The sequence below is a fragment of the Suricata suricatta genome, chromosome 13, assembly GCF_006229205.1.
Source record: "Suricata suricatta isolate VVHF042 chromosome 13, meerkat_22Aug2017_6uvM2_HiC, whole genome shotgun sequence".
NCBI lineage: Eukaryota > Metazoa > Chordata > Mammalia > Carnivora > Herpestidae > Suricata > Suricata suricatta.
In genome coordinates, this window is record NC_043712.1 from 65,586,547 (window position 1) to 65,612,546 (window position 26,000).

Below are 26,000 nucleotides of genomic sequence, written 5' to 3' on the forward strand. Positions count from 1 at the left end.
TTAAAAATTAAAAAAAAATTTATTTAAAAACTCCCTCTTGAAATATTGTATTTTATCATTCTTATCTTTGCAGACTTTGCCTAAGATCCTGAGCCATATCGCTCCAGCATTTTGCATGAGCAGCTGTAGCTTTGTAGTGGAAAAATCTAAAGAATCCACAGCACGTGTTGTAGTTTGGCGGGAGATAGGCGTACAAAGAAGCTATACCATGGAAAGTACTTTGTGTGGCTGTGATCAGGGAAAATACAAGGTAAAACATCTCAGGACTTTGAGCAGTAAAAATTATTTAAGGATTTTCTTTTCATAAGCATACTTGTGGTTTTCTAGTCTGTATAAATGGCACATCTGTTATACTGAGCTATATGTAATTTGCAGTTATAGAATTAAGTCTTGTGCAATTCTTTTTTACTTCTGTGTACTAAATAGCTTGCTTTGAGTTCTTATGAGATCTTAGTTGAGTCCATCTACATTCATAGTTTTTAAGAAGGCATGTTGTGGTACACATTTAAATACCAATTGGTAATTTACAATCAGCTGTGCAAGTAGTACATAATTAACACAGACTTTCTATCATGTTAAGTGTGTTTTTATACATTTAGGAAATAAACACATTATACTTATTTGTAAAATTTTGTATGTATATTTAGATTATGTGTGTATGTTACTTTTAAATGCATATCCCGTCACTAAAATTTTTTCTTTACTAAGACTGCTCTTCTCTGGTACCAAAGACTTTTATTGGAAACAATTGGAGTTTTAACTTTTGAAATTAAAGGCCAGGAAAATATAGTCAACAACAACCTAACAAATATTACAAATACTTATTTTTGTTGCCACAGAAAGATTTTCAGGTGTTATACTAGTTATTCCTTATTCTGTTTGGGTTGGTTTGGTGTGGGAGAAGAGGAAACTGAATCTAATAGTGATTTTCATATACCTTACATACAAATGGTTGGTTATAACTTTATGTTTGAAAAGAGTTAAAAGTCTATCAGTTGGTTAGTATTAAAAATGTAAATATGGTATAAGTAATGTCAGAAAGCTTAACTAGAGAGCCTAATAGTGACTTTTACAGTCTATACCAAACTAGAAGGAAATTGTATGGATTTTGCAGCTGACATTCAAAGTTTTGGGGCCTTGTAGAGTAGAACTCAATGAAATTTCAGTAATTTCTGTTGAGTGACTTCCCTAAATTTTAGGTTGACCACAGTATATTATTCTTCCAAAATGTAGTGGTTTTTGAATTCAAATACTGTAAAACAGTGACTTCTCATCTACCAAGGATGTGATGGTGGTAGGAGAGAAAATGTACCAGAGCGCCACTCCAGAGCCCACCCCTGTCTCCTAATCATTGTTGTGGTGGACAGTTTGGACAGGAGTCTCATATTCTGTAAGTGTATAGGATGAGAAAAAAAAGCTTAAGAATCACTTTTGTATAAGACAATAAGTGTCTTCTAGGAAAAATCCCTTAAGCTATATGATTTATGGAAGCAGACTGTAGATAACCTCTTCAAGAGATGCTTTATGCAGTCAGAAGAGAAGGCAATTTAAAGCATCAGTGTCTTTGAAACTCCCCCCTATGGGTAGGAAGAGAAGTAGAGAAGCTGAGACTTACAGGCCCCTTGGAATCAATGGTAGCATGTAACAAAGGTGTTTTCTTATTGTGTTTATATTCTACTGATAGACTTTCTTAGAATTTTTACAAGTATTCTATTTGTAGGAGCCTCTGGGTGGCTCAGTTGGTTAAGTGTCTGACTTCGGCTTAGGTCATGATTTCGGGGTACGTGAGTCTGAGCCCCGTGTCGGGCCCTGTGCTGACAGTTCAGAGCCTGGAGTCTGCTTCGGATTCTGTGTCTTTCTCTCTGCACCTCCCCCACTCTGTCTTTCTCTGTCTCTCAGAAATGAATAAACGTTAAAAACAACTAAAACATTCTGTTTGTATTTTGATACATTTGTTTGATCATTTAAAAGCCACATTTAAAAAAATAGTTTATAACTTTCAAACATAAAATGTTAGACTACTTTTTAAAAAGTTCTTTGTTAGAAAGAAATCTATAGACTTTAAAAACTAAAATGAATACCTAGTAAATACTCATTTCTCTTTTAGATAATTTTGTTAATAGGGCTTTGTTGATTTGAAACTCTTATGGAGAGAAATGTCTCTTACTAAGCAAGTTTTTTTAATGTCTAAAATTCAATGCTGTGATGATAACATGTAAAACATGTTATCTTGTTATTGTTAATAAAGTTAGCTTTTTTAGAGCAGTTTTAGATCCATAGCAGAATTGAGTGGAAAATACACAGAGTTCTCAAATGCCACATACGGCCCCACGTGCCTACTGTATACCCTTCAGACTTGTTAACGCTAGCCAATAAGTTGTATGAGTTTAATGATATTTTAAGGAACTGTTTTCTTCACCTCAGGAGTGTTCTTGTATTACTGAATTTTAGCCTGAAAATGGTCATTATTTTTATTTTCTGTAAACTAATTCAGAAACAGCCATAGCCTTTCTAAAGCTTTTAAATTAAGAAGGCAAATGAATGTTCTAATAAAGTCTGGTCACATTTCCTGGAATGTTTGGACGTGGGTGAACTAAGCAGTCAGTCAGTCAGTCCTTATTATAAAGGACTGTGCTTTGTAGGGTAAATAACAGTTTTGCAGTTTATTTTCTTCAGTTACTGTGTGCTTTTTGTCTGTTCATTGAAAAACTGTTTTGAAGTAACTTCTCTCTAAATGATGTCTGCTCTCATTTGTACCTGCAACTTTTGTTGGTGTAAGAATTCTCTTATTTTAGAGATTCATTTGTATCTGAAAATTAAATGATAAGCAATGTCTTTGGTTTACAGTCCACTTTTATCATTTTATGTGGTAACATTTAACTTTTGATAAACTTTATATTATTTATTGGGAAACTGCCCGTTAGAAAGGTAATGAGTTGGGGTAAAATTTTCTTCTGGCTCTAGTAGATCAGATTTGAAATAGGCATAGGCATTCTTTTTTTTTTTAATGTTTATTTTTGTGAGAGGGAGAGAGACAGAGCGTGAGCAGGGTAGGGGCAGAGAGAGACGGAGACACAGAATTTGTAGCAACTCTAGGCTCTGAGCTGTCAGCACAGAGCCGGACACAAAGCTTGAACTCATGAACTGTGAGATCATGACCTGAGCCAAAGTTGGAAACTTAACCAACTGAGCCATCCAGGCGCCCCTGAAATAGGCATTCTTAATTGACATGGAACATAGGAACTTCTTTTGCTGCTACCTCATTGGCCTTGATCTGTTTGATTCTTTTTGTTTGTTTTATGTAGGTACCTTTCTTTTGTTTGTTTTTATTTACCAGTTTCTTTTATCATACAGTAAAAAGAATCTATAAGATAATGTTCATGTATCCAAATTAAGGCCTTGATTTTGACACTACAGCATCCCAACACTGACATCCAAAATCGTGCATTACAAGAAATACTAGCAATATCTTGCAAAAATGTAATTTCACACATGAGCCCCAAGAGTAACATAACCACAAGATGTATATTTTTTCCCCAGTGTGTTGGTGAAAATTGTTTGCATGTAATGCAATAGACATTTTAGAAATGTTCTTTTTTTGAGACTGTTTCTTTTGTGATCTAAAATAATCTTGCATTGTTAAGACATTGTGCTTGCTGAGTTGTAGGCCCTTACAAAGTACCAAGCTTTTAATTTTATTAATATAATTATAAATGTCTTATATGTAATTATAATAAGACATAGCCAGAGGATAGCAAATGTCCTAATTATATGTATGAAATTGCTTTATTTCTAGGGCTTACAGATTGGTACTCGAGAATTGGAAGAGATGGGAGCAAAATTTTGTGTTGGTCTGTTACGTTTGAAGAGATTGACATCCCCATTGGAATATAATCTGCCTTCCAGCCTGCTTGACTTTGAAAATGACTTGATTGAATCAAACTGCAAAGTAACTAGGTAAGACACACTTGCTTCATTCTATTATGTTGTAGCATAGTGTTAGACTTCCTTAAATTAATTAAGTAGAGGAAGGGGACAGTGATTTTGATAGCCAAAAGCATTTTTAGAACTAACATAATTAAGTTTACACAACTAAATTACTTACATATTTATTTGTCACAAATTGTGATAATATTCCTCATTCTTTTAACATTGATGTTTGGATGAGACTGTAATGAAGTATCCTTATATTTTGAATGCTGTTTTTAGTGATCTTAATGGTTTACCTTTATCCCAAAAATAAGCAATGTGGAAAGTAGTGTTTAGATAATATCTGATTGATTGATTGATTAATTAATTAAAAAATGTATATCCAAGTTAGTTAGCAAGTAGTGCAACAATTTCAGGGGTAGATTCCCTAATTCCCTGTACTCATTTAGCCCATCCCTCTTCCCACAACCCCTCTAGCAACCCTCAGTTTGTTCTCTGTATTTAAGAATCTCTTATGTTTTGTCTCCCTCCCTGTTTTTATATTATTTTTGCTTCCTGTATGTTTATCTGTTTTGTATCTTAAATTCCTCATATGAGTGAATTCATATGATATTTATCTTTCTCTGACTGACTAATTTCACTTACTAATACCCTGTAGTTCCATCTTTGTATTTGCAAATGGTAAGATATCATTCTTTTTGATGGTAGAGTAATACTTCATTGTAGATATATACCACATCTTCTTAATCTGTTCATTCATCAACGGACAATTGGGCTCTCTCCATACTTTGGCTATTGTCGATAGCATTGCTATAAATTTTGGGGTGCATGTACCACTTTGAAACAGCGTGCCTATATCCCTTAGATAAATACCTAGTGCTGGGTCGTAGTAGTAGTTCTATTTTTAATTTTTTGAGGAACCTCCGTACAGTTTTCCAGAGCTGCTGCACCAGTTTGCATTCCCACCAGGAGTGCAAAACTCATCCTTTTTTTTGCATCCTTGCCAACACCTATTGTTTCTGAGTTGTTAATGTTAGCCATTTTGATGCGTGTGAGGTGGTATCTCATTGTGATTTTGATTTGTAAGATAATATCTAAATTAAGAGGACTTGGGAGTCAAGATTCATACTTAAAAAGAAATTTTATTGTGTTGATATCTATACACATCAGATGGTGTAATCTTCCGGTCACATATACTAAAACCAATTGATTAAGTTAGTATCCCTTTGAAGATTTAATTTTATCTACAAACCATTCTTCTCAATAGGTAAATTTTGCTCCTTAAATTCAATATATATATACAATTTTGATCAGTTATAGGCTCAGATATATTTTTCAACATTATAATTCTTAATCATGATACCAGAACTTACCCATTTATAGTTTGATGTATATGGGTAAAAATACTTTTCATTTTATAGAACCTTCATGATTTTTCTTGTTATATTTTGATTGTCAGTCTATTGCCATGCATTGTCATATACATATATTAGCTTAGGAGTTTCAAGTGTGCTAAAACATTAATTAGAACTCTGTTCTTTTTAATGTGGTAATTGAGATAGTAATCATCTGAATTCTCTATCCTTAAAAATGGAGGTAAACTTGTAAAGATTATCAGTTGTTCTTACTGATATTTAGAAGGCTTCCTTTACATTATTTCATGTATTCTTTCTTCTCCTAGCTTTATGGAAGTATAAATCACAAATAAAATTATAAGATATTTGAAGTGATATATATATATATATATATATTGTAAAAGGATTGCCCCCACTGGGTTAATAACATATCCATCCATTACCTTAAGATTACTTGTGTGTATATTTGTGAATGAACATGAACATTTCAGTTCTACTCAGCAAATTTAGTGATACAGTCTGGTATTATCAACTGTTGTCACTATGTTACACATTACTTCTTGGTCCTACAGCTGAAAGTTTATACCCTTTTACCAGACTCTCCCTATTTTCCCCCCATCCCAATCTCCTGGTAACCATTTTACTATTCTGTTTCTCTGAGTTCCATTAGTGCTGCTGCTGCTGCTGCCTTTTTTCTTGATTCTACATGTAAGTGACACCATGTAGTATCTATCTATCTTTGTCTGGTTTATTTCACTTAACATAATGCCTTCCAGGTTAATTCATGCAGCAAATGAAAGGATTTCCTTCCTTTTAAAGGCTGAATAATATTGCATTGTGTATCTGTGTATCACATTTTCTTTATCCATTCATCCATTGATGGACACTTAGGTTGTTTTGATACTTTGACTATTGTGAATAATACTGCTTTGAACATGACAGTGCAGGTATTTCTTCAGTAGCTAATGATTTCATTTCCTTTGGTTGTATACTCAGAATTGGCATTGCTGGATCATATGGTAATTCTATTTTTCATTTCTTGAGGAACTTGTATAGTGTTTTTCCTAGTGGCTGTTTCAGTCTGCATTGCCACCAGCACTGTACAGCTGAGCACCTTTTCATATACCTGTTAGCCACTTGTATGTCTTCTTTGGAAAGACGTGTATTTAAGTCCTTTTTCCCATTTAAAAAAATTGGGTTATTTGGGGTTTTGAGTTATGTGAGTTCTTTGTATGTTTTTGATATTAACCACTTATCAGCTGTGTGACTTGCAAATATTTTCTCCCATTCCATAGGTTGTCTCTTCATTTTGTCAATCTTTTGCTTTGCTGGACAAAAGTGTTTTAGTTTGACATAGACCTTCTTGTTTATTTTTGCTTTTATTACCTTTGCTTTTGGTGTCAAAAAAGAAATTATTGCTAAGCCCAGCATCAAAGAGTTACCCTTTGTGCTTTCTTCTAGGAGTTTTATGGTTTCATATCTTACTTCTTAGTCATTAATCTATTTTGAGTTGATGTTTGTATATGGTGTAAGGTAGGGGTTTAGTTTTACTCTTTTGCATTTGTCTATCCGGTTTTCCCATTAAATAAAGAGGCTGTACTTTCCCAATGCATATTTTTGGTCCTTTGTCAAAAGTTAATTGGCCATGTATGTGGGAGTTTATTTCTGTGCTCTCTATTGTGTTTCTTGGTCTATGTGTCTTTTTTTTTTAGTTTATTTTTGAGAGAGAGAGAGGCGAGCGAGAGAGAGCATACATGTGCGATCACGTGCACATGAGCAAGAGAGATAGGAGATAGAGCCAAGCAGGCCTCAAGCCATCGTTGCAGAGCCCAGTGCATGGCTCAAACTCACAAACTGTAGGATAATGATCTGGGCTGAAATCAAGTTTCAGATGCTTAATTGACTGAGCCGTGCAGGTGCCCCTATGTGTCTGTTTTTATGCCAGTACCATGCTATTTTGATTACTATTGCTTGTATAGTTTGAAACCAGAAAGTGTGATGCCTCCACCTTTGTTGTTATTTTTCAAGTTTGCTTTGGCTAATCAGGGTCTTTTGTAGTTCCATTCAAATCTTAAGATTTTTTTTTTCTATTTCTTTGAAAAATGCCATTGACATTTTGGTAGGAATTGCATTGAATCTGTAGATTGCTTTTGATAGTATGGGCATTTTAGCACCATTAATGCTTCTAATCCATGAGCACACACTATCTTTCTTTCTGTTTGTATCTTTCTTTCATCACTGTCTTACAGTGTAGAACTTCCACCTCCTTGGGTAACTTATTCCTCTGTTTTATTCTTTTTGCTGCTATAGTAAGTGGGATTGTTTTCTTAATTTCTGTTTTTCATAGTTTATTGTTGGTGTATACAAATGCAACTGCTTTTTGGGTTTTTCTTTTTGTTTGTTTTTTTTCTGCAGCATTGATTAAATTGTTCAGTATAGCTAACATTTTTTTGGTGAAGTTTTTAGAGTTTCTATATATGATATGTCACTACTTCTTCCTTTCTAATTTGGATGTCCTTTGTTTATTTTTCTTGCCTAATTGCTCTGGCTAGGATTACCAGTACTAGGTTAAATAAAAGTGGTGAGAATGGGCATTCTTGTGTTGTTTCTGATTTTAAGGGAAACCCTTTAGCAACTTGTCACTGGGTATGATGTTAGTTATGGGCTTATAATATATCAACTTTATTATGTGGAGATGGAGGTATTATTCCACATTTATTGAGATGATCGTATATTTATTCTTTATTTTGTTAATGTGGTGTATATCACATTGATTGGTTTGCAAATGTTAAACCATCATTGTATCCCAGAGATGAATCCCACTTGATCATGGTGTGTGCATGATACTTTTAATATGTTGTTGAATTCAGTTTCCTAATACTTTATTGAAGATTTTTGCATCTAAGTTCATTCAGGATATTGGTCTGAAATTTTCTTTTTTTGAGGATTCATATGTGGCTTTGGTATCAGGGTAATGCTGGCCTTATAAAATGAGTTTGGAAGTGTTCCCTCCTCTTCTGTTTTGGGAAGAGCTTGAAAAGGATTGATATTAGTTATTCTTTAAATGTTTTGTAGAATTCATGAGTGAAGCTATCTGGCCATGGAATTTTCTTTGTTGGGAGATTTTTGATTGCTGATTCAGTCTCCTTAGTAGTAATTGATCTATTCAGAATTTCTATTTTTTTTTTCATGATTCAGTCTTAGTAGATTGTTATGTCTCTAGGAATTTATCTATTCTAGGATGTCCTATTTGTTGGCAAGTAGTTGTTCATAGTAGTCTCTTTGTACTTTTTGGTAATTTTTGGTATCATTTGTAGTATGTCTTCTTTCATGTATAATTTTATTTATTTGAACCCTCTTTTTCTTGGAAAGTCTAGGTAACTGTTTTATTTTTCCAGAAAATTAGCTCTTAAGTTTCATTAATCTTTTTTGTCCTTTTTAGTCTCTGTTTTATTTCTGTCTGCTATGATCTTTGTTAATTCCTACCTCTAGCTAACTTGAACTTAATCCTTTTTTTTTTCTTTTGAGGTATAAAGTTAGGTTGCTTATTCACAGTCTTTCTTTTTTCTTAATGTAGTGTTTATCACACTAAACTTCCCTCTTAGAACTGCTTTTGCTGCATCTCACAAATTTTGGTATGCTTCCAGTTTCGCTTGTCTCGAGATAATTTCATTTTTAAAGTTTACTTATTTTGAGAGCGCCGAATCCTAACCACTAGACCACCAGGGAGGCTAAAGTTTATTTATTTTGAGAGAGGGGGGGAGAGAGAGAGACAGAGAGACAGAGAGAGAGAGAGCACCCATGAGCATGAGCAGGAAAGGGCGGAGAGAGAGAATCTGAAGCAGGCTCCAGGATGTCAGTGCAGAGCCTGATGTGGGGCTCAACTCCCACAAACCGTGAGACCATGACCTGAGCTGAAACCAGAGTCAAACATTTAACCAGCTGAGCCACCAGGCGCCTCTCGAGATATGTTATGATTTTTTTTGACTTATTGGTTGTTCAGGAGCACATTGTTTAATCTCTGCATATTTGTGAGTTTTCTGGGCTGCTTCTTGTAATTGATTTCTAGTTTTAAACCATTGTGGTTGGAAAACATGCTTGATATGATTTCTGTTGTCTTATATTTATTAAGATTTATTTTTGTCCTAATACATGATTTACCCTGGATAACGTTCTTATGTGTGCTTGGGAAGAATGTATATAGTCTGCTGCTTTTGGATGGAATGTTCTGTATGTGTCTGTTAGATTCATCTGGTCTAACATATGGTTTAATTCTAGTGTTATTGATAACGCTGGATGATCTATCCATGATGGAAGTGGGTAACTGAAGTCTCCTGCTAGTGTTGTATTGCTGTTTATTTCCTTCTTTATTTGCTTCATATGATATGTACTCTTATGTTGGACACATTGATATTTATAATTATATCTTTCTGGTTAATTGACATTTTATCATCATATAATGACCTTTTTCTTTTCTTTTTTTTCCTGATATAAGTGCAACTGCCCCTCTGTCTTGTGGTTTCTATTTGCGTTCAGTATCTTTTTCCATCACTTCACTTTCAGTCTGTGCATGTCCTTAACGCTGAGGTGAATCTCTTATAGGCAACAAGGAGTTGGATAATACTGTTCTTTTCTTAAATCCATTCAGCCACTCTGTTTTTTGATTGAAGAATTTGGTCCATTTACATATAATTATTGATAGGTATAGACCACTGTTGCCATTTTGTTAATTGTTTTCTGGTTGTTTTATAATTTCTTTGTTCCTTTTTTCCTTTCTTGCTCTCTTCCATTGTGATTTGATGATTTTCTGTAGTGGTATGCTGTGGTTTCTTTATCTTTTGTGTGTCTGCTATAGGTTTTTGTGTTGTGGTTACAGTGAAGCTTCTTACATAAAACATCATGTTTATGACAGGTATTTCAAGCTGATAATTAGTTAACTCTGAATACACAACAAAGTTCTCCCTTCACCACAGTTTGCTTTTGAGGTCACAATTTGCATCTTTTTACATTGTATATCCATTAACAAATTATTATAGTTATAGTTATTAGTACTTTTGTCTCAACTTTCATACTAGATTTATAAATGATTTACCCATTGCCACTGAAACATTATTATTCTGAATTTAACTACATTTTTGCCCTTACTGGTGAATTTTGTACTTTCATTTATTTTTCTGTTATTAATTAGCATCCTTTCATTTGAGTTTGAAGAGTTCTCTTTAACATTTCTTTTAAGGCCAGTCCTCTGGTGAACTCCCTCAGCTTTTTTGTCTGGAAAAATCTTTATCTCTTATTCAATTCTGAGTGACAGCTTTGCTGGGTAAAGTATTCTTGGTTGGTTGTGCATTTCTTTGAACACTTTGAAGATGTCATCTCACTCCCTCTGGCCTATAAGTTTTCTGCTGAAAAAACCTTCTAATAATCTTATGTGGGTTCTTATGTAACAAGTTGCTTGTTCTCTTGCTACTTTAAAGATTGTTCTTGTCTTTAACCTTGACACTTTAATTATAATATGTCTTGGTGTGGGTCTTTTTGAATTCATCTTTTTGGGTCTTTGAAGGTCTGGATGTCTGATGTCTTTTTCTTTCTCCATGATAGGGAAATTTTCAGTCATTATTTCTTTGAATAAACATTCTGTCCCTTTACTCTTTTGGGACCTTAATAATGTATATATTGGTGTGTTCATTGGTGTCTCATGAGTCCCTTAAGTAATTTTCACTCTTCATTCTTCTTTTTGTTCCTCTTTTTGGATGAATTTCACTGCCCTTTTTTTTTTTTAATGTTTTATTTATTTTTGAGAGAGAGGGAGAGACAACATTAGCAGGGGAGGGTCAGGGAGAGAGGGAGACACAGAATTCGAAGACAGGCTCCAGGCACTGAGCTAGCTGTCAGCACAGAGCCTGATGAAGGGCTCAAACCCATGAACCGTGAGATCATGACCTGAGCCGAAGTCAGACGCTCAACCGACTGAGCCACCCAGGCGCCTCATTCACTGCCCTTTTCAAGTTCACAGATTCTTCCTTCCGTTGGATCCAGTCTGCTGTTGAATCTTCTATTGAATTTTTTAGTTCAGTTATTGTATCTTTCAGTTCTGTAATTTCTTTCAGGACTTTATATATTTTCTGTCTCTGTTGAAATTCTTTGTTCATGCATTCCTCTCCTGCCTTTGGTGAAAATCTTTATGACCTTTATTTTGAATTCTATATTGGTAAATTACTTATTTACATTCTTTGAGATCTGTTTCTAGGTAATTTATTTTGTTCTTTTGTTTGGAATGTATTCCTATGTTCATTTTCAGTGACTGTCTGTTTTGGTTTCTGCACATTAGATAAACCAGCCATCTCTCCCAGTCTTGACAGAATGCTCTTGTGTAAGAGATGAACCTCCTTGATCATCCTGGCTTGAGCTCCTAGTTGTATTTCAGACTTTTGTGATTGCCTAAGCCTCTTTCTTTCTTCTTAGTCACTCCCAGTAGTTAAAGTTGCCAGGTCATGGTAGTGTCCCAAAAAAAGGAGGACCGTAACACGTAGATGCAGGATGATTAGGAGCTGGACCCTCTAGCAGCAGCTGGGAAAATATGTAGTTAAGCCCCTTCCAGAGAAAAACTGGAAGATGGGCATTTTTGCCACTTCCCTCTGTGCTAGCCTGAGGATAAAGCTGCAGGAGGTGCCTCTGTGCCTGTTAAGAGCTGTTTCCTTGCTTGATACAGTACTAGGACTAATGAATGCAAGCCCTGTTGGCTCCTAGGGGCAGGCCATCGAAGGTCCGTCTCTTCAGTGGCAGTCACAAAAGCTGAGGTGCCAGATGTGTGTTCAAGCTCCTTTCAGAGCCATATGGGAGACTTGCTTTGATTATTGGATCCCCTGAGGGGAGAAAGCAGGATATTATCTGCTGGCTTCCCCAGTCTCTGAAAAGGATGACAACCCACAGTGCCTGTTAAATTAGAGGTCTGGTCCTCGGGCTGCAGCTTTTAAAATATACGCATGAAACTTTTTTAGGGGAAGACTGGGAACTGGACAGTTTTGCCTGTTCCCTCTGTGCTGAACAAACCACACACACACGCACACACACACACACACACACACACGTACCCCCACATATATACATATATATATATACATACCTACACACATGTATATATATGCACATACATACCTACACACATACATATATACATATGAATACACACATATACGTACCTACACACGCGTACACATATATATACCCACACAATATACATATATAAATACGAACATACATACATACACACATGTACATATATTTATATGAACACACATACCTACACACAGGTACATATATACATATACACAGATGTACACATATACATATGAACACACATATACGTACCTACACACTTGTACATATATACATACGAACACACATGCATGTACCTACACACATGTTCATACATGCATACGACACACGTATCTACACACATGTACATATATGCATACGAACACATACATACCTACACACATGTACACATATACACACCTGCAAACATGTACATATATACATATGAATATACACATATGCTTGGGCACAAGTCCTGTTGACTCAGAGCCAGGTGCTTTTTTATAACCAACCTTTAATTCACCCATACTCTCTTTAACTGGGTCTAATCTGATGTGACATTTATCTTTTTAATTCCTAATTGTAGTTAATTAGGGGGATTAGGGGAAAAAAACTCTAAAAAAGCTCTTTGCGGGGTATGGGGGGATGATTTTTAAAAAGTTGAGAAATGTTGCCCTGGGGCAGAAGTTCAGGAGGCAGCATCCTGGAGGTGGGGGTGGGGCACGGCATGGCATTTGAACTGCTTTTTAGCAAACTTTCACTTACTCTCTGGACCCCCAGTTTTGGCCCTAATTGAGTAGCCTCTCTGATAAAAGTCTCTGGAAAGTCACGTTTTCATCTTTCTGAACTAGGGAATAGCTTGAGGAAGGTGATCTGAAGGTCTAATTCCTCTTTATAAAGCCTTTAAATCAATTATTCTTTTCCGTTGTACCCAGATCATCAGTATCTACCGTTAATCAGCTTTCCTTCGGCTTTTGTAATGCAAATCCATTCATCCCTTTTGGCTTCCCCTGTATGGACTTGAGTACTTCATCCAACTGCCTCCATCTGCCAAAACTTTGCTTCTTTGCCATTACTCCCTCTTTGGTTTTCTTTTTCTTGTGGATTATCCGTTAGAAGAGAAGTTATTCTTTTACAGTCATCTTAGTTGCTCTTGAGAGTCACTGTGTTATCCGGAAGTTCTATAACTTCCTTTTCAGTGAAGCCTGCGGCTGAAAATTAATCATGTTTTATATTCCCAGGGCATTCATTGGAAATTACCACACATAAATCATTTTAACTTTCCCTAATTGTATTGGTTGTATAATAAAAACTTAATCTGATGTAACACTAAGTTTACATTATATCTTCCTCGGGGGGCTTGTTTCTTTCAGGTCTAAGCTGGGAATATTGGTGGGGCTCATTTAAAAGCTTTATAGCGAAGTAGCATTTTTGTACTTAGCAAAAGTGTTTCTATTTTACCTGTCACCCGAACTATTAAACAGTCCTCAGTGACTCTCATTTACAGGATTTGAGAACCGATACAACATTTAACAGTACTTCTCATCAGATTATGGTGGTGGGAGCTACAGGATATTAGTATATAGACGAAGTATTTGAAGTTTGAGTATATTTAAAACATTACAGGAAAGTGAAGCTGAAAAATACCAAATTCTGTATAATATTTTATTATAATAAAAACATATACCATATTTAAATGAGGCCTCATTACTCTCTTATACTAAAACAGTATTTGAACCTGTTTTCTTTCTTCCTTTTCTCTCTTTCTCTCTCTCCTTCTTGAGATGGAGTCACACAGCATAAAATCAACCCTTTTAAAGTGAATAATTAATGAAGTGAATAATAATAATAAGCTCACACTGTTGTGCAACTATCAGTTCTAGTTCTAGGAACAGAATGCTTATATCACCCCCAAAGGAGACCCTTATACCCATTAAGTAGTCATTTCCGACCCCTGGCAACCACTCATCTGTTTTCTGTCTCTGTGGATTCACCTGTTCTGGATATTTCAAATAAATGGAATCATGCAGTGAGTGACCTTTATGTCTGGCTTCCTTCAGTTAGCTTGTTTTCAAGCTCCATCTGTGGCATAGCATGTATCGGTACTTAGTTTGTATTTGTGTGTACAATATGGACATTAGAAAATTGGGTGAGAAAATGTTCTTAATGCAATGAATAAAAATAAGTAGGACTTAAGCTGGAGAAAACAAATGCTTAGCATTTGTTCTATTTTATGTTAATACTTTAAAAAATCTAATTTGATGCGTTTTGATAAAGATAGAGTACACTTCTAACAATGTATAGGGAATGAGTACAAGTCTGTAAATGAGTTACCATTATAACAGTTCGTGGTTAAAGGCCCTGCCCCTGCCCCTAGCATATCAGAAGGACTGGCTGGAAATTACTGGTAAGGTGGTACCAAGGTACTGGTTTCTGCAGACAGTTAACACTAGAATGAAATGTTAACCCCTGTATTTTCTGTACTTTCTTCTTGTGAAGCTAGTGTTCATTTGTAAATATGTAGGACTTCTTATTCTGAGAAAATTAAATTAATATTGTTAAAGAGAAAATTATTTGTGACACTTTACACAACAGGAAAGCAGCCTACTCAGGAGGATTGCTACAGGGGGGCTTTGCACTTTGGGAGGGAGATTGGGCTCAGTTGTGAATACAGTGAGGAACATTGGCAATTTATAGCCAGGAGCAGAGTGGGGATTGGTGGCTAGAAAATTAGTAAGAGGAACCATCCCGAGTAAGGGAGATTTTGGCTAAACCTACTTGACAGAATTTTTGCTGAAAGCAGGCCAGACTGATGAGATACAGAGAGTGGGGGATTTCAGTAAACTGACTCAGCAGGATTTTTGCTACAGCTGGACTAAGCTGGCAGAGCCCCACCTAAGGGCCCAAGGTCAGGGCGTACCTAGTCTGAAAGAGGACTGAGAGCGGCCAGACTCAAGTTTGATCGTTTGTGGCCAAATCCCAATGGCAGTATCTAATACCTAGCAATATAGTAAAGCTTACTGGTATTGATGTGCTTTTTATTTTTTATTTTAGAGAGAGAAAGTGTGACTGGGGGAGAGGGGAGGAGAGAGAGAGAAGAGAGAGAGAGAGAGAGAGAGAGAGAAAGAAAGAAAGAGAAAGAAAGAAAGAGAGAGAGAGAGAAAGAGAGAAAGAGAGAAAGAAAGAAAGGAAGGAAGGAAGAAAGAAAAAGAAAAAGAAAGAAAGAAAGGAAGAAAGAAAGAAAGGAAGGAAGAAAGAAAGAAAAAGAAAAAGAAAGAAAGGAAGAAAGAAAGAAAGAAAGAAAAAGAAAGAAAGAAAGAAAGAAAGGAAGAAAGAAAGAAAGAAAGAAAGGAAGGAAGGAAGAAAGAAAAAGAAAAAGAAAGAAAGGAAGAAAGAAAGAAAAAGAAAGAAAGAAAGAAAGAAAGAAAGAAAGAAAGAAAGAAAGAAAGAAAGAAAGAAAAAGGAAGAAAGAAAGAATGAATGAATCAATCTATCTTAAGCAGGCTCCATGCTCAGTGTGGAGCCTGACACGGAGCTTGATCCCACAACCCTGGGATCATGACCTGAGTCGAAATCAGGAGTTGGAGGCTCAACTGATTGAGACACCCAGGCTCCCCAAGTGCGTGTTTGCTCTATTTTTAATGTACAGTTTTTCATTTAATCCAGCTAATCTTTAAAAAGTCCCTTTTTGATGGCTATAATGCACAGCTTGAGTCAGTTGTGCATTTCTGAGAATCATTTATTGCAACTGTGTAGAAAATTCTTACAGCTATAATTGCATTAGAGTATTTTCTAGGCAGATAAATCATGCCATGTAAATGAAGGTCATCTCACAACTCCTAGTCCACTAAAATCATAGTTGCTTATAACTAAAAGTGAACCATTTGTGTTTTTGTGAAATGCTCTTGTACCCACAAATATAGAGGAGCCTAAATTCATGTAGGAAAATAAAATAAGGACTTATGTGAACACATGAAGACCTCAGGGCAGATTTGATTATAATGGAAGCTTTGAGGCTTATTTTGGAGAAGGAAATGATCCTTACCATTGAGATCCAGATAAGTATCCAGTTAGTAAGTGTTAGTCTCTAAGATAGCTGTACAAGGAATTTTATGATTGAAGATATTTATTCATATTTTTGTGCTATATTCTCAGTAGGCTCTTGGAAGAATGGTTATTCCTCTTAATAAGTGCCTATTTGAGATTTCAAAGTAAGACTGTGGCATATCAGAGCAAGGAAGAACGCATATTCCTTCAGAGAGGATTCGTTCTGTCCTGTGGCGGTGTAGGGTAGTCTGGCCGGGGACTGAGCTGACTTGAGGCAGGTTTGCAGAACGTGGGAAGCTCGTTCACCCTGGGTTCACCCGTTGCCTCCCTGCCCGCCCGAGGTCGATTGGAGACCTAGGGCTTCTCCTTACCTCAGTACCTCAAGGCAGCCCCCAATTCTACTTATGTTGTTTGTTTTGCTGCTTTCTGCTTTGCTTTTCAGCCTTTTGCACTGTGTATTTTAAGAATTTGTCACATGCCTCCAGGGGAAAACTGTTGGGGTCATATCTCTGCAACTCCCTTCTTTCAGGAAACTTGGCAGCTCTGAACTCCAATTTTTGCCACCAATCCTTTGAATTGCTGAAAGCTCTGATGACTTCTCTGCCTCTTAGCAGCTGCCCTTGCCTGGCCTTGATTCCCTCTGGACTTTGCCCCACGCACCTTTTCTCTTGGTTGATTTTGCTTTGTATCCTTTCACTGTAATAAGTTGTGGCTGTTAATACAACTGCGTGTCGAATCCTGTAAATCTTGCTAGCATGTCACCAAACCAGGGGTGGCCTTGGGACCCCCAACACACATACCCATTCTGAGTTTCTGTTAAGTTCAGTTATTATCTCCAAGATTTTTGTGTCCTATTGAGAATGAACAGAGATAGATGATAATGTAACCCTTTTTCATATGTGTGTAAACCCAGGCTCAGAGATGAATTAACCTAAGATGACCCGTGTGGTAATTCCCCATAAAACCAGGAATTGTGCCCACGTCTAACCCAGAATTCCCCTGTACTTTCGTTGTGTCTTGCATCTTCCAGATGACTAAGCTGACTTACTAAAAAGGAATGGCTTCAGCTTTTGAAGCTGTCCTGAATTATTGGGAAGCTTAACTGTTTAACCCTTTCATTATGTATAAGGAATGGTTTTAGATCAGTAGTGAAATTAAGTTGGAGGTTAGTGACTTAATGACTGTTTTTTGAAGGCAGCTTAGTTATATATCAAAGTATCAGTAAATTAACAACTTTCTTTCCTTTTTTGCCCCCCAAATGGGTGTCCTCTTATTAGAAATTCTAACTCTGTGTGTGGGTGTGCATGTGTGCAGGAATGTTAAAATACTTATGTATGCACTGTGATCAATTAAGACTGACAAAAATTGTTACTTGTATTTTCTATGGATAATTGTTTGCTATGTGATATTTAGTAGATGCCAAATCTCTTATGATCTAGTAATCAAATGATATAAATAGAACATTCTCTAATATTTAGGGAGATAGAGATTTTTCTTTCACCTGAGACGTGATATTTCAATACAAGAAAGACATAATTGGCAAGTCACAAATTGCTAATTTGGACAATGGAATATTTTTCTCTTTGTGTATCAATTTCAGAAATTCTCCCCCAGGGTGTCTTCATCGTGCTGTCTAAAAACAGTAGTTTAGTCTCAAGTAACCTAGTCACAATAGTAAGGCAGTGTTTTTAGTCCTAGTGGCTTGGGGGGTGGCTTATTTATTGCCTGACCTCTTTAGGAAATGACAAAGATCAATTAACTTTTTTCTTTAACAGGTTTTATTAATTTCATAATAACATTTTATATTTGTACAACTTACATTGTTGGCTTGTTGGCACCATGGCTTCTTATAAAGAGTAGAGCAGACAGTTGTTTAGGGCCTGCAATGTGTCAAGCACTTTTGGGAGGTAACAGGAGGTACTAAGATGGGTAAGTCACAGTTCCTGACCTTAAGGTGCTTAGAAGGAGACAGACCCACATAACGGAAGTGATTGGATGTAATGTGCAGGGTACAAAGGGAATACAGAGAAAGGACACTTACCCCATGGGGGGCTTTCATAATGGAAGAACCTCTGAAGATGAGCCTGAGCTGCAGTTTGAAAGAAATGTGAGTCGTTGGGAGAAGTGGGAAGTAGGTCCCAAGCAGGGGAAGGAATGTCCGTCCGTGAAGATTTGTCGTGTATTCCCGGAAGCGGTTCTGAGATTTATTGGCAGGATTTGCTTGCTGAGAACTGTGGTTTTATGACTCCCTGAGCAGATGATTTGGGGACTACAAATGGTGCAGGCTTGGTGGGGAGAGTGGTGAGTCCCGTTGTGAACTACACTTGAGGTACATGTAAGATAGCCATGCACAGTATCCACAGTGCAAGTTCAAGGGTGAAGTCAGGGCTAGAAATTTGGATTTGGAAATGATCAGAATGCAAATTAAAATGTGTGAGCTTACTCAAAGAGGGCATGCATATGTGAAAACATTTGGCTAAGAGAGCACTTTAATAGGCACCTATTTTTGAGGCATACATGGAGGATGAGGAGCAGTTATCAGCAGGGAGGAGGGACAGAGGGGGATGAAGCACACCAGAGGAGAAGAGTATTGGAATTTCTACCAGTTAAGTACAACAGAGAGATCTAGAAACAATGGGCTGGAGAGTGGCAACTAGAATACCAGTTGGAAGGCTACTTTCAGTGGAGTGATGGGGGTTGTAATCTGTTCCCTTTGTCTAGGGATTCCCCCAGGTCTTTAACCCCTAGGCCTACTCATTGCTCATCAAGAGCCCTGATGGCCCCTTCACCATTGCTGGATGGACTCTGTATTTCAGCCAGAGTGTAGACCTTAATGAAGCAGAGGCTAGGAAGGTGACTTTCTTAGGACCTGCAGAAGCAGGCATCAAAGTTTGAGTTACAGGAATGGAATTAGAATATGAAACCCATCCACTCCAGGTATGGTGATGGAGGATGCCAGAACATGGACGAAGTTTATGTCACAGCATATGCAGGAGCCAAGAATCAGGAATTAACAGGTTCAAATTCTTTTCTGAACATTTCTTATTATGGGATTTATTTTAAATTTCCAGGCACTTTGCCTTCCAGATTAAAAAAAATGCTTATCAGCATCTGATTGCTCCAAGGCTCCTTGATGTCTAAGAGCTTTTTTTTGTGCTTGATCTTGAGCATTTTATTACTTCTAAATCATGGTTCTTCTGTTTCCTCAGCTTATAATACTGTCTCCTAGCTTATAAAAGTAGACTTTTTCTTTAAACCTTTTCTCTTAGTTCAGATTGATCAATGTTCTAGTATTCAGCTGCCCATGTAGAACTAAGTCCTTGCTCTGACTTCAGTGTAGTGGCTGGGCTTCCTGCAACCAGCTTCCTTTATGCCAGTCTGTGTTCCATAGACTTCCTGAACAATGCTTGCCCGCCCACCCACCGCGTGGATTTTGTGCTCTTCCTAGCCGTTGGGAGTCCCCGCGATGCTGTGAGTAAAGGCAGCGCTCTGGTGCCTCCTCACCGTGGAGCCTCTGTAGTCATGGTTGGTGTCCTCAGCCCCTGTGCCAGCAGAGTACATGGCCTTTGAGCAAACCTGCCTCCTCCCTTGCATTCCCCTGAGCCCTTCTTCTTGTTAGGATAGTCTCCAGGAGGAAAGTAAGCAAATTTCTCTCCTTACTTCTTTACCCCATCCTTTGCTTTAGCTGAAGCCTCCATCTTTTCTAAGAGTCCATTCGTAGGCTTCCATGTATGCTGTGATTCACCTGGGACACCCTGAAAATGTGAGACCCCAAACTCAAGAAGGAGGAATGAATTATTGTTTTTCAAAAGAAAGAAAGAGCATAATGGTCGTTTGAAAAGGCAATTTTTTTTTTGCCTTTTAATCTCACACTTTTTCTAAAGACCTAGCAGCATCATGATAAATGTTTTAGTTGCATAATTGAACGCCATGAAATGGTTCTTGTGAATGTCAGATAGGTGGTAAAGTCTCACATCGTCCTTCGAGCCCCGAGCTGGCTTATCGGGATGGCTGCATCACAGCGTGAGCTCTGAACTTTTAAAGAAGTTTGCTATGTAAGATCAAGGTGGTTTCACAATCTATTCTAAATGAGCGAGATAAAAACAACTCTAGGAAAAAAATGATAATCTCACCAGATGAGTTTTGCTTTCTCATTTCAGAAACTGAGAACCACGTAATCCGTTGACTAGGCTTTCCTGCCTGAACTTCTAGGTGTCTGAACCGAACTGAGTATTCAGTGCAGGACTTCTTTCACACGAGCCGCCGAATGACATTTGTTTCTCTGTTCATTTTAACATTCCCTTTTTATTGTCAGATTTTGTGGCTTTTAATTGCATCCATGATAGGAAATTCTTTTTGGAAGCAGGTGGGGTATAAATAGACATACATATGTGTGAAATTAAGGTAGTTTTGGTCACAAAATGGGGACATTGAAATGTTTCTGTAGTGTTTCTTTGATAACACTGTGTGTGGGGGTGTGCACATGCCTGTGTATAGAAATCTCCCAAGTGGGGAGAAACCCGAATACTGTGATTTTTTTTTTTTTTTGAAGAGAATAGTGGAAAGGTTGTCGTTATCCCAAACAACCTACCTAATGAAATATTCAGGAGCACTTAGTGCTTTTAAGCAAATATCTTATTCTGTGTCTCAAGGGAAAGTAATTAATCTGGGTGTGGAGCGTTCACTTGTTTTTCATTTTTATTCTTGACCAATCAAAACTGGAAGGATGAGAGCATGGGCTGTTTTTATGGCAAATAATCATTGTATAGACTTAGAATAAGTGGTTTTAGTGTTTAAATACCACAGTTTCTTGTAATGGATGAATTATATGATAAATAAAATAAAGTTTATTGAAATGGTCTGTTTCTTTTCAGTGATTAAATCAGAACTTTTAACCCTGCAAATTGATGAAGTCTTTTAAAAAGGCAACCTCATGGGAGAGCCTCTTGTTTTTTATAGCTGTCTGACCGTACGGTGTATTGTGACAGTCTTGTAATATAATTAATACTCAGCATTTTACCCTTTATGGTTTCAACTATTACAAATCTTTTAACTCGTTCATTTGGATAACATTATTAAAGCTAATACAAACTGCTTATATTATGTCGAAATCAGAGTTAATCCAATATGATCAAATAACCTTATGTTAGAGCCTTAGGATCTAATGAAGTCTCGTGTGCTCTATGTGCTCTGGCCACAGCCCTACCACTTACGTTTTGGATGAAGATGAGCCTCGATTCCTTGAAGAAGTGGATTACAGTGCAGAAAGTAATGACGACTTAGATACTGAATTGGCGGAAAACGCAGGAGATTATGAGCCTTCTGCTCAAGAAGAAGTACTTTCTGATTCCGAGTTATCAAGAACATACCTACCTTAAACCTTCTACCATCTCTTGTTAACTGCAAAAAAGAAATGAAATATCTTGGGTTTTCTTACACAGGAAGTTTGAGAGAAATGAGTTAAATAGCTAACTCAAGAAAGACAAAAAGTAACTTGGGCCTGTTTGGTTTCAAGACAATAAATATGTTATTAATTCATGATAACATTGGCACTTGTTTTATTTTAGATATTCAGTGCACTTGAAACAGCATTGAATGATCAAATATTGGATTTACCTTTTTTTTAAACCCGAGTATCATTGCATGAATTTTTATCTTCTAATGGTTATATCCTGCATCAAATGGATAAATTTTAAAGTGTGTGAGAACATGAAATCTGAATTTTAGAGTTGTTGAAAATCCTGAGTTGTTGAGAACTAATATATATGTATATGGATTTCTCTAGCTGTGACTGTGTACGGTGGGTAGATATTGAAGGTAAGACTGTTCTTCAGAATCATGTTAACTGTGGAGTTGTAACTGAATAACCCAGAGTTTGCCTTGAAACCATTACATTCTCCTAAATTTACCAAATTAAACAAATAAAATATATATTAAATGTTGAATTCATTTCGTCATCCTTCTTAATCACCTCAGATTATTTGGTTTATAGAATCTTTGTGAGAATATTATAAAAATCCAACATCTGAACATACTGATAAAAATTTGTGAAAAGAAAAAAGTGCTGCATTTGCTAGTGTTAAGTTTTTATGGTATACGTGTACCTCCACCTGTCATAAAAGATACATGTGGACAGCTGTCTTCTCTAAAACTGTGTCTCATGGGGGCACCTAAAGTTTGTCACTATAGTCAGTTAAGCTTTAAAAATGCGGTGGTGATGTGATCCAGTGTTAAGTGTGTATCTCTATATTAAGCATGTTTAGTATTTCCCGAGTTGTGTGATGCTGTTAGGCTTGCTGAAGGGAGTTCACCTAGGGTGTGTCGACCCTGGTGTCGAGTCTAGATGACTGCAGTGAATTTAGACCATTTCTTGTAGTGACATCTTTGCAGTTTAAGCTACCCTGCTGCAGGAATGATTTTGTGTTCAAATAAAATAAAACTAGTTCAGCCACTTTGGATAAGTGTCCTAAGAACCAAGTTTCTACTGTAATAAAACAAATCTGAAAGAGATACCTCATTAATGGATTCTTGCCAGGACTCATGTGCTTCGGTCTATGCTGTCTTTACTTACTCCTGATTAGAATTTTTTTTACATCTTTGTTTAAAACCTAGAATAATGGAAAAGAAAAGATAAAAATGTATTTCAGATGTGCCTTTTTCCAAATCAGTGGTTCCCACTGTATTTATCTGAGGTATTTTATCCCCAGGAGACCATTATTCTGATGGCATAGGAGCCGTGCTTAAAAACCTAGCCTGGAGCAATTGAGTTCTTTTTCTCTTAGTGACCGAATTCTTGTGAATCTCAGAAAATACAGACTGGATTGTGAGGATTACCGGTCCTCTTAGTGTGTGGTGAGCTAATGTGGGAAAGATGAGAATGCTTCGTAAGGTAAAATTTATTTAATAATCTAATAATAAAGTAATTTATTTTTATTTATATAATTTATAAAATAATTACATATTTAATTATTTTTTTCAGAGTATATTGGAGCCACTGTGTCTGTATGTAAATTTTTCTTGATTCTTATAAAACTAAAAATTGAAACCCAGGGCATCCATGTATGAGAAGCAATTACAGTTACCGTAATGTGCAGAATAACTCAAAGCTTCAATTTATTATGTTAGCAGTTTAAGAATCGCTTACTATAATATTTCATATTGATGAAGTACATCTTTTAGTATATGTTATAAAACTGAATATGCCTTTTATTACATAATTATTCATGAGTGGTGAGAAAGCCCTTATCGTTAGGAAATGATATTTTTCTTAATAAACAGCTTTGGAAAAATGAGAATTTAAAATCCGAACTTTCCTAATTAGGAGTAAATCTAAATGTAATTGGCTGTTAGTAGCTAAAACTGCCCACATTTTATCCTTGTGTCTATTTCTTTTCAGGATTTTCAAAGAACAAATGAAATGCCTTCAGTGAAATACTTCTGAAAAGTAATGTGTGACTGACAAACTGAGTCTGATGACAGAGTTTAGATTTATGTCATTTGCCTTGTGTTTGGAACTATGAATATTCTTAAATGTAGTTGGTCTAATCCGGTGGTTCGCCTCCTGTGTTTTGTGCATCAGAATCACCTGGAGGACTTGCTGCTTAAAACAGAGATTCTGTAGACCTGGGTGGGGCCCCAAATGTATATTTCTTAAGAGTCCCCAGGTGGTAATGCTGCAGACATGGCAGCAGCAGAACCGCGCTATCATCTGATGCCCTCCTCCAACCTCCGGTTTCCTAGGGACCACAGGACCTGTGAACTAGAAGTTAGCACCAGGGATGGTTTCGATCAAACTAATTTGTAGAATCAAGAAAATAGACACAGGGAGATGAAGCGAGGTCACAGGGGCACACAATCTAGATCAAAGTAATTTGTAGAATCGAGAAAATAGACACACCAAAATCAATAGAGGTCACAGGGGCACTTGAGGCAGAACCAGGGCTCCAGCCCAGGCCTGCAGACAACTAGTCTTGTGTTCTTGCTGCAAAAGGAGATGCTGTCCCTTGGCCTTTCTCCCAAAAGGGAGAACCATGAAAGACTTAAGGCTCTGTCTTGAGTTTGTGAAATGTATTCACAGGAAGGCAAAATGCAAAAACCTGTGTTTCAGATCAGCTTCTCCTTTATTGCAGTCAGAGTCTTGTTTGAAGACAGAATTTTGTCCCGCCTTAGCTATTTTTCTTACCGAGTTCCTGCCACTTCTCCCAGTTTCATGTAGTATTTAGAAACATGGCCATTTGTCTGAATCCTATTTACAAATAAGTAACTTGGAGTCTCACTTCAGATAATGCACTAACAGCAATGAATACTATCTTTCTACATTTCCAGTGTCCAACTTAACGTGACCATATTATTATAAGCACTGAAATGGATAATACAATAAATGTACTAATGGAATTGTCTTTGTGCATGATCCAGAAATAAATGACAGTAACAAAACCATAAGTGTATCTTTATAAATCCTTTTGTTTTCTTGTATGCACTTTAATCATTATAAAATAACGGGAAAGTCGGTGAATTCAGTGAACCAGCTGCATGTAAACGCTAGGTCCCTCCATTAGGAGAAAACTGTTGAAGCAGTATTTCAGTTGAAAGACCATTCTACTTTATCCATTAGAATGTTCTTGTTAGTATTAAGTGAATATTTCTCTGGTTAAAGCATATTCAAAATCCTGTATTTAAAAAAAAAGGAAACTCAGAAGATAGTCTCTTCTTTAAGAGAAGTCACTTTTTGGAGGCTTGGTTCCCAGAGTGCCAATTTCAGTTGTTTTTCACTGTTAATGATATTTTAAAAGCCTTTATACTGACTACACGGGGCTGACCCTTAGGGCCTCCACTTTCTGTACCCTGAGCAGTACCTGAAGCCTGTTTCTGCTCCTTCCACCTCCTTAGCCTTCTTTATACTTCAGGCCCTTTTGACCTCCTAGCACCTTCTGTCACATCTTAGTCGGCTGAGCTTGGCTGGTTATTGGGGTCACTGAATAATTAAACTTTTCAATTTGAGGTTGCTAATTAGGCAGGGCCTAAATGAAGTGAGTGGATCTCATAGGGTGGTGTTTTGACACATCTGTCACCAGCCAGAGTGACATTTTGGAGCCTGGGACGTGGCTGACGCTGTCGAGTGCGGAAACAATCTCTGTGTCCTTGCAATTGCATGCATGCATGCTCTCAAGCCCCAGCAAGGTGCAAACGGGCTTATGATGCCTCTCTGTCTGCAAACCCGGGCACCTCCCGATATTAGGTCCTGATGTTCAGAAAGGCTTCCCTTCACAATAACAAATGGGGGACTGTCCCTTTCAAAGACATCCTGCCCGAATGCCAAGAGAGTATGAGGTGAGCAATAGCAAAAGTCTGCTCACAGCATTCATGATGCTGGTTTTCCAGATTTTTTTCTTTACTTTCTATAATTTACTTATTTTTTATAATTTACATCCAAGTTAGTTGGCACATGGTGCAACAAGGATTTCAGGAGTAGACTCCTTAAGCCCCTTACCCATTTAGCCCATCCCCCCCTCCCACAACCCCTCCAGCAACCCTCTGTTTGTTCTCTATATTTAAGAGTCTCTTATGTTTTGT

At 36.9% G+C, this 26,000-nt stretch overlaps 1 protein-coding gene across 3 annotated transcripts in view; it reads left to right on the forward strand.

The window, feature by feature from the left end:
* Positions 1–22,372, forward strand: part of AGTPBP1 (ATP/GTP binding protein 1) — a 166,277-nt gene extending 143,905 nt beyond the window's left edge. For 2 of the 3 annotated variants that reach the window (XM_029920063.1, XM_029920062.1), the window contains exons 24-26: positions 74–250; positions 3,797–3,957; positions 21,628–22,372. In XM_029920063.1, coding sequence (XP_029775923.1) covers positions 74–250; positions 3,797–3,957; positions 21,628–21,805 — 516 coding nt within the window. In that variant the 3' untranslated portion in view covers positions 21,806–22,372. Of the gene's footprint in view, positions 1–73; positions 251–3,796; positions 3,958–16,956; positions 21,289–21,627 lie in introns of those variants that run through there. The other variant, XM_029920064.1, reaches the window with a different exon arrangement.
* The last annotated feature ends 3,628 nt before the right edge of the window (positions 22,373–26,000 follow it).